At 52.5% G+C, this 8,861-nt stretch overlaps 1 protein-coding gene across 2 annotated transcripts in view; it reads right to left on the bottom strand.

The window, feature by feature from the left end:
* Nucleotides 1-5,053: 5,053 nt before the first annotated feature.
* The window catches only part of GTSE1 (G2 and S-phase expressed 1), a 34,279-nt gene continuing 30,471 nt past the window's right edge, over nt 5,054-8,861 (bottom strand). For both annotated transcript variants that reach the window (XM_023221728.1, XM_023221729.1), the window contains 3 exons: nt 6,987-7,188; nt 6,296-6,505; nt 5,054-5,817 (listed from right to left, as the gene is read on the bottom strand). In XM_023221728.1, the coding sequence (XP_023077496.1) occupies nt 5,734-5,817; nt 6,296-6,505; nt 6,987-7,188 (496 nt within the window). In that variant the 3' untranslated portion in view covers nt 5,054-5,733. The remainder of the gene's footprint in view (nt 5,818-6,295; nt 6,506-6,986; nt 7,189-8,861) is intronic.

Genomic DNA, 8,861 nt, shown 5'->3' with positions numbered 1-8,861 from the left:
TAGCTGGGATTACAGGCGCCCGCCACCATGCCCAGCTAATTTTTGTATTTTTAGGACAGACGGGGTTTCACCATATTGGCCAGGCTGGTCTCGCACTCCTGATCTCAGGGATATGCCCACCTCCGCCTCCCACAGTGGCGGGTTACAGGCTCCCACAGTGGCGGGATGACAGGCTGCCACAGTGGCGGGTTACAGGCTCCCACAGTGGCGGGATGACAGGCTCCCACAGTGGCGGGATCACAGGCTCCCACAGTGGCGGGGTGACAGGCTCCCACAGTGGCGGGGTGACAGCCTCCCACAGTGGCGGGATGACAGGCTCCCACAGTGGCGGGTTACAGGCTCCCACAGTGGCGGGATTACAGGCGTGAGTCACTGCCCCAGGCCCAGAAAATCTTTGAATACACGTGTGACCTGGAAGCCCCACCCCACCTTCGAGTTGTCCCACCTTTCGGGAACCAATGTTACATCTTACATGTACTGGTTTATGGCTTGTCTCCCTAAAATGTACGAAACCAAAAGCTGTAGCACGACCACTTTGAGCGCGTGTTCTCAGAATCTCCTGGGACTATGTCATGGGCCACCGTCACTCATATTTGGTTCAGAATAAATACCTTCAAATCTTTTACAGTTTGACTTCAAGCATACTCAGCACTCAATCCTTTAATGTCTGTGAGCTGCGTGGGGCAGGGGTTTTGTGTTCTGTCCACTCCTACTTCATGCCCAGAAGAGCCCCTGGCCCAGGGCAGCTGCTTCATAAACTCAATAAAGGAAGGAGAGAACGGAGGTCATCCCCCAGGGGTGATACTGAAGCTGAGTTCTTCTCTAAGAGCATCTAGACACGCTCTACCTAAAGCACAGGGAGACTCTGAATGAAGATGTTCATTTGTGAATAGGGCGTTGCAATGGGTTATATGCATGCCACGTTAAGCTATGTGTGTATTCAGGGAAGTAAAGAAAGACAAATTTATTTTATTTATTTATTTATTTATTTATTTATTTATTTATTTATTTGAGACAATCTCGCTCTGTCGCCCAGGCTGGAGTGCAGTGGTGTGATCTTGGTTCACTGCAAGTTCTGCCTCCTGGGTTCACTCTCTTCTCCTGCCTCAGCCTCCCGAGTAGCTGGGACTAGAGGCGCCTGCCACCACGCCCAGCTAATTTTTTGTATTTTTTTTTTTTTTTAGTAGAGATGGGGTTTCACCATGTTAGCCAGGATGGTCTCGATCTCCTGACCGCGTGATCTGCCCGCCTTGGCCTCCCAAAGTGCTGGGATTACAGGCGTGAGCCACCATGCCCGGCCTATTTATTTATTTTTTTGAGATGGAGTCTCGCTCGGTCACCAGGCTGGAGTGCAGTGGCACGATCTCGGCTCACTGCAACCTCCGCCTCCCAGGTTTAAGCGATTCTCCTGCCTCAACCTCCTGAGTAGCTGGGATTACAGGCACATGCCACCACGCCCAGCTAATTTTTGTATTTTTAGTAGAGACGGCATTTCACCATATTGGCCAGGATGGTCTCGATCTCTTGACCTTGTGATCCGCCCACCTTGGTCTCTCAAAGTGCTAGGATTACAGGCGTGAGCCACCGCACCCAGCCTAGCAAGACAAAGGTTTTTAAAGGGAAAATGAGGATCACATAATTGTTTTGAGATAATTCTTTGGCTACAAGGATCATTAAGGGTGACAGCCATCCAGGGTTGGATAGGCAGTTGCTGGGCAGATGTCTTTGCAACAGAAGTTTTTTTTTTTGAGTAAGCTTGCGATAGCCTTTGTGTAAAGGTTGTGGTTTTTGCAGTCCTCTGTGATAGTTGTTATTATTAGGTACGTACGCATGAGAACCCTTCCTTGTGGTACGAACCCAAAGTACCTGAGACAGGTCTCAATTTAGAAAGTTTATTGTGCCAAGGTTAAGGATGTGCCCGTGACACAGCCTCAGGATGATGTCCTGAGGACATGTGCCCAAGGTGGTCGAGGCACAGCTTGCTTTGATATTAGGGAGACACAAGACATCAATTAGTACATGTAAGATGTACACTGGCTCTGTCTGGAAAAGCGGAACAACTGGGGGCGGTGGGCAGCTCCCAGGTCATAGGTAGATAAGAGATAAACTGTTGCATTATTTTGGGTCTTTGATCAGCCTTTCACTGAATACACAATTTCCATGTGAGAGGCAGGTAGAGGAACAGTCATTTATGCCTTAGTCTGGCTCAGTGAATCTGCATTTTTACATAAATAGGGCAGAGGAAGCAATCAGACATGCATTTGTCGCAGGTGAGTGCAGGGCTGATGGTGAGATCTGTCCTTTGTCTGGCATCTGTGAAGATAAGCTATCAATTTACATTGCCAGGGTGGGTAAAAATCTCGAGGCCCATGAGGAATTTCCAAGAAGAAAAGCAGGAACTACCAACAGGAGAGCCGTGGGCACTGGTGCCAGGAGGAGGGACACAGTGAGTTGCAAGACAGGAGGAAGAGGTCACAGGGCCTGTGGGGAAAAGGATGACCACTTTTTCAGAATAAAGGATCAGGAAAATACCCAACAGGAGGGCAATTTCATCTTGCATTTCCCGGAAGAGATAAGGAAATCCAGCATCTGGGCACCTGGGCTTGTGCAGATTTAGAGGTACACGTTTAGGCTGTGTCTAAACTTGAGTCTGGGTGTAGGGGCAGGCCCTCCTTGGGTGTGGCAGGCTGATCTAAGGTTATGGCAGGTTGAGTCCCAGTTGCAACCAACCCACAAAGTGGCTGAGATCCATGCTCACATATTTTCTGCTTTCTGGTGAACTATATGGTATTTTAGTTACTCTGTAGCTCCAAGAGGCCCCTGTGTATCACCCAGGTCCACCACAGGCCAGCTATGGCCAGGACGATGACATCCCAGGTGCCGCCTGCCAACAGCAATGTCAGAGACGTGGATTTCAGAGATACACAATGGGAAGACATTTGCTCCACAAAATTAATGAAATGTGGTAAAAATCCCATGGAGTTGAACCTCTTGAACCTGGAAGGGTGACCCTCCAGCAGCAGCCGAGGTGGAAAAAGGGGTTGGTCCTCCCGGGGCCGCGGCGTCCTTCAGTCTCCAGCTAACTGTGCATCTTCCCACCCGGAGCCCTCTGAGGGGTGAACCAAGGGCCCGCCCACCAGGTGAGGGAGTGGGGGTGCTCAGACTGGGCGGCTTCGGCAGGAAGAGCCCAGTGGAAAGACCCAGACAGAAAGGAACAGGCCTGGAGCTTCAGGACAGAAGCAGCCCTGCTCTGTCCAGCTCCTGCTCCTAGGGCCCTCTTCCCATCCGTCTGAAGAGAGTTAAAGTCAGATCACTCCGTCCGGCCTGGGTACCAAGGAGAGCCTGGCTGCACCGAGGCCTCAGCGGGGAGGGGAAGGGCACAGTGGGGAGGAGCCCCAGCAGCAGGATTGGGGCACACAGGCCAAAGGCTCGGCTCACCCCCAGGGCCTGAATGGAGACAACCGAGGCACAGCTTGATTACAGATGGGCTGGGAGCTGAACATCTCCCTCCTCTACCGAGCGGGAAGCCCCAAGAGGGAAGGGGTACCTGAGTGCTGCACCCCAGCAGAAAGCCTGGCCCATAGCAGAGCCTCAGTAAATATTTGCTGCATGGTTTAATCCGATTTCAGATTTCCTTTTCTTTCTTTCTTTTTTTTTTTGAGACGGAGTCTCACTCTGTTGCCCAGGCTGGAGTGCGGTGGCCGGATCTCAGCTCACTGCAAGCTCCGCCTCCCGGGTTTACGCCATTCTCCTGCCTCAGCCTCCCGAGTAGCTGGGACTACAGGCGCCCGACACCTTGCCCGACTAGTTTTTTGTATTTTTTAGTAGAGATGGGGTTTCACTGTGTTAGCCAGGATGGGCTCGATCTCCTGACCTCGTGATCCGCCCATCTCGGCCTCCCAAAGTGCTGGGATTACAGGCTTGAGCCACTGTGCCTGGCCCAGATTTCCTTTTCTACCCCTGGGAAATGGGGGCCAGACCACAGGCTCCCTGAGGACCTTGCCATGTCACTACCGGGCCCTTGGGATTCCCTGCTGCCCTGGAGACGTGGAGCCGCCGAGATTCCTACAGGCCCTGTGGCTCTGGTCAGCGCAGGACTGGCTGCAAGTCTTGCCTGGGGAGTCACTGATCGTGGAGCAGGGCTTGCCTGGCTTCATGACTCACGTGTCCCAGCAGCCCTGCCTGTGGAGGGCTTCTGTCTGCAGGCGCAGCAACTCAGCCGTGACAAGCGCGCCACCTTCCCACCACGGCAGTTTCCACCAAGATGTCTTTCTACGGCGTTGCCTGGCCACCTGACTCCTTCCTGCTCTCAACGCCACAGGACTCGCTGTTCCGAGTGGCAGCTTTAGCCTCACGTGGTAACCGCAGGAAGTAGAGCACACAGCTCAGTCATCATTTTCCCTTGTCTTTGTGGACAGAGGCAGATCCTGGTATGATCCAGCGAGCACTGGAGTGGGGTCCGAAATACAGAGTCTGGCCGCTGGCTCGCTGTGTCAGCCGTGAAGCCGCTCAACCAAGATGGTGAGAAGTTTCCTCAGGAGAAATGGACACGAAGTAGTGGCTTCCTGGCCAGCTCATTTTTTAAGTAAAGGGAATGGGCTTTCCAGTGGCACTCAGTTCCTGCCACTGCCCACCGAGCCTGTCCGGCCCCTGCTGAGAGCAAAGCTGAGGGGTCCTCCCCCTCCCCGAGGCCTGCCCAGCAGACGCCGCCCATCACCTTAGTGTCCGGGTAAGCCCGGCCTCCTCGCCCATCCTCTTTCCACTCATACCCTCGTCTCCCCAGAGCAGCCTCTTCTCAAGGTGTGCATCTCAGGCCATTGAGTCAGAATCACCTGTGAGCCTAGTAACAGTGCCATTTCCAAGGCTGGCCCCAGACCTAGCGACCAAGTGTATCTGGGGGCGGGCCTGGGTCTGCACTGACACCAATTTTTATTGACTGATTTTTGAAACTCACTTGTATGAAAGCATTCGAGTCTAGACAGTAGCCTTACTGAGTGGAGTGATAAAAATAGCCATGCATGCTTGAAAATCACGATAAGCTTAAAAATCAAGATATGCTTCAATAAATCCATTTATTTTACAATCTAATGTAAATCTAGAATATTTAACTTTTTATACAGACTTAACTTTAAAAATAGCCACTTGCTATTTTACATACAAAACATTCAAAAGAAAATTCTTCATTTGGAGTGACTGAGGCTTCACATTCCAGCCCAGAGAGTGGCAGTGAGAAGGGCAGAGGCGGCAGCAGAGGCCTTGGGTGGTCAGTGCTGGCCCCAGTTCCTCAGCCCACCCTCTCCAGCACTGGGAATATCTTTTGGCTTGTTTTTCTTTTTCAAATACAGTTTCTACTAAAACATGTTTCTTTTTTTTTCCCCCCCCAAGATAGGTTCTCACATTGTTGCCTAGGTTGGAGTGCAGTGGCACAATCAGAGCTCACTGCAGCCTCCACCTCCTTGAGCTCAGGCCATCCTCCCACTTCAGCCTCCTAAGTAGTTGGGACTACACGCATGCACTACCACACCTGGCTAATTTTTTATTTTTTGTAGAGACAGGGGTCTCACTATATTGCCCAGGGTGGTCTCGAACTCCTGGGCTCAAGTAATCCACCCACCTGGGCCTCCAAAGTTCTAGGATTACAAGTGTAAGCCACTGTGCCCAGCCTAAAGCTTGTTTCTGAGGGTTGAAAACCACTTTAGGGCTGTTCTTTCAAGGCAAAGGATTTGGTTCTGCTTAGAACTTGAGGAGTGGGGAGTCCACGTTCTCCTTGTCAGCCTCAGGGCTCAGCTGGATCAGAGGGGAGCTCAGGTCTATGAGCTGGAAGAGAGCAGAGGGGAGGAGGTGAGTGCGGATCCGGCCGGGGCCTCCCTTCCCCTCCCCGCACAGAGGACTGGCTGCCTGGGCCATCACCACAGCTCGGTCATCCCGGCTCGGGTGCACTGAAAAGCACTCTGGGCCACCACGTCTGAGACGCTGGAAGGAGACAGGACACACGCGGAGAAACCCAAGCCCCACCATGCACACTCCTCTGTCCCACGTCTGGCCCTGGGGTCTGTGGGCAGGAGAGGGGCGGTCCCTGCTCAACAAGAGCTGGCAGGGTCCTGGCAGGGCACCTCAGAGGCAGCTGATCTTTGAGAAGCTCAGGCTGCCAAAGGTGAGTCCTGCCCTGAGGTGAGTAGCTGAGAAGACTCAACAGCCACTCTCAAGGGTTCCACGATGGCCCTGGGAGGACGAACAAACCCAGAACTGAGGACAGCGAGGGCTGAGTCAACACAAAGCACCTGCCACTTCTCACCTGTCCCACCACCGGTGAAGGTTTGGCCACATTTTTATTCATGTCTGGAGTGTTTATCATGAGGTCGATCAGAGGCCTGCTTTCAGATCCCACAGCCACGTTTGCTTCTGGGGTATTGCAGAAGTCAATGAGAGGGGCGTCAACGAGGGGCTGGCTCGCAGCATCTGGAGTGACTGCGAGTGGGTCCAGTTTGATATCTACAAGAAGAGCCTGGGTACAAAACCAAGGTTAAGAGCAGAGTCCAGCATCTTGCTGGCAACCATCTTGGGAGAACGTGTGCTTTGCTCATGTTCCAGGTGGGCTGGCAGTTTGGAAAGCCAAGGAATCAGGTGGGGCCTTGGTCGAAGGAGGGCCCGTATGGGGCAGGCCGTGTCTCTCTGACTGACACCTACCTCCCTGTCCATACCCGCCCACCAGCAGCTACCAGCTCCTGCCACCCTGCTTCCCGCTTCCTCAGCTTTTATCCCTGACCCTGCCTTAGTCAAATACAGGGCAAAGGTGTCACTTTTTCCTCCCTTGGAGGCCTGGAAGTCCTGACTGCCTCCCTTTGGGTTGGTTGGCACAGGGGCACTGGCCCCAGGATGAAGCATGGCAGGGAACTCCGCCAGCCACAGCCCTGGGTTCCAGGGGCTTCCCGAGCGGCCTCCAGGAATCTCAGCTAATAGAACCAAGCTGCGCCTGCTCTGCCCACCTCACTAGGGGCTGCATCTCCACCCGGCTTGGTTTCCTCCCGAGCTGCTTCTGTGGTGGTGCTTTTGGAGAAAACAGTATCGCTTTCCTCTGGAGAAAAGTTAAGTGCCTGAGGCACACAGGAAGGAGGAGAACCCCCGTCAGGGGACACGTCCACCGGCCTGGAATCTGCCTTTCTATCGCTCTCCCTTGTTGGTTCAGTTCTGTGGGAAGGAAAAAAGTCTTATGAGGAAATTTCTCTAAAATGCTCGTTCACTTGGCTGATCCGGGAATTGGGTCACTGGAGGAACAGTGTCCTGGGTGGAGTGGGTTCCCGCTCTAGGGGAACCCTCCAGACCCCGAGGTCTTCACCCTCCAGACCCTGAGTTTCCCGTGTATGTTAGGGGTTCAGTGATCTGTCCAGTTCCTCTCAGCTCACAAATCTTACCTGTCCAGCATCACCAGGGGCTGCTGTTAGCCCTTTTCTTTCCAGTTACTAAACACAAGGTAATGCGCATGCCCGTCACCTCCTGAAGGGAGCCCAGACCACACACAGGGACCCCTCCTTAAGCCACGGCAGCTCCTTCTCACATGCAGCCAGTGAGGGGCTCCTCCTAGGCCTAGGTGGGTATGCAGCCGGCTCCTCCTGCCCCAGATGCCCCCTCCCCTGCTGCCCAGTGCCCTGATCAGGGCTGAGGCCCCAGGGGCAGGCTGCCCACGCCTGCTCTCCAATGCTGTCTCCTGCAGGACCCCGCATGGGCGTTGCTGGGCTTGCCTGCTGCCCACAGGTCCCTGAGTACCTGCCACACAAAACTGAATTCCTTCCGGAAACCCAGCAAAGCAGCAGGTCCATCAACTAACAAAGAGTACCTTCTTTTTAATACTTCAGAGGTTTCATGAGAGTCCAAAACAAGCAGAAGTTTGTTTCTACATTTACACTTACAAACATACAAGACAGTTAAACACATATTCCTAGTTACAGATCAGATCTGGTGTTTTTAGTGAGGCCTTGTTTCTCATTTTCTCTTGGGTATTCCATGCCTTTCCATCTCCCTCTGTAACACACACACATGCCAGCATTTTTTCTTCCAGAGTCTTCTGCATTCTCACAAAACTACATAGATACACACAGGGTCAACACTACTGTTAGTAGATGTACTTACATGGAAACATACAAGATACATAAAAATATGTAATTTGTGTATAAATACGTGGATATTATATATGGTTTTTTTTTTTTTTTTCTTGGAGACAGGGTCTCTGTCGCACAGGCTGGAGTGCAGTGGCGCGATCTTGGTTTACCCCAACCTCTGCCTCCCAGGATCAAGCTGTTCTCCTGCCTCAGCCTCCCGAGTAACTGGGACTACAGGCACCTGCCACCACGCCCAGCTAATTTTTGTATTTTTAGTAGAGACGGTCTCACCGTGTTGGCCAGGCTGCTCTCAAACTCCTGATCTTGTGATCCGCCTGCCTCGGCCTCCCAAAGTGGTGGGATTACAGGCGTGAGCCACTGCACTCGGCCTATATGTATATTTTTAACAGACAAATATTCTCAGCCACAGTTTTATTCTCAGCCACAGTTTCGTTTGTAAAGTGGAATTGTACTTACGAAACTCTCTTTTCTGCATCCTTTCTCAAGAATTCTTCCTGGAAATGCGTCCACATCAGCTAATGCATGCCCCAAAGGCTACCTGGTCATTTACTTCCAGTCTTTGTTTTCTCTTGAGATGGAGTCTCACCCTGTCACCCAGGCTGGAGTGCAACGGCACGATCCCGGCTCACTGCAACCTCTGCCTCCTGGGTTCAAATGACTCTCCTGCCTCAGCCTCCCGAGTAGCTGAGATTACAGGTGCCTGCCACCATGCCGGCTATGTATTTTTAGTAGAGATGGGGTATC

Source organism: Piliocolobus tephrosceles, chromosome 19 (genome assembly GCF_002776525.5).
Source record: "Piliocolobus tephrosceles isolate RC106 chromosome 19, ASM277652v3, whole genome shotgun sequence".
Taxonomy (NCBI): Eukaryota; Metazoa; Chordata; class Mammalia; order Primates; family Cercopithecidae; genus Piliocolobus; species Piliocolobus tephrosceles.
The sequence above is the reverse complement of the archived record's forward strand: the minus strand, read 5'-3'. Positions and strand labels throughout refer to the sequence as shown.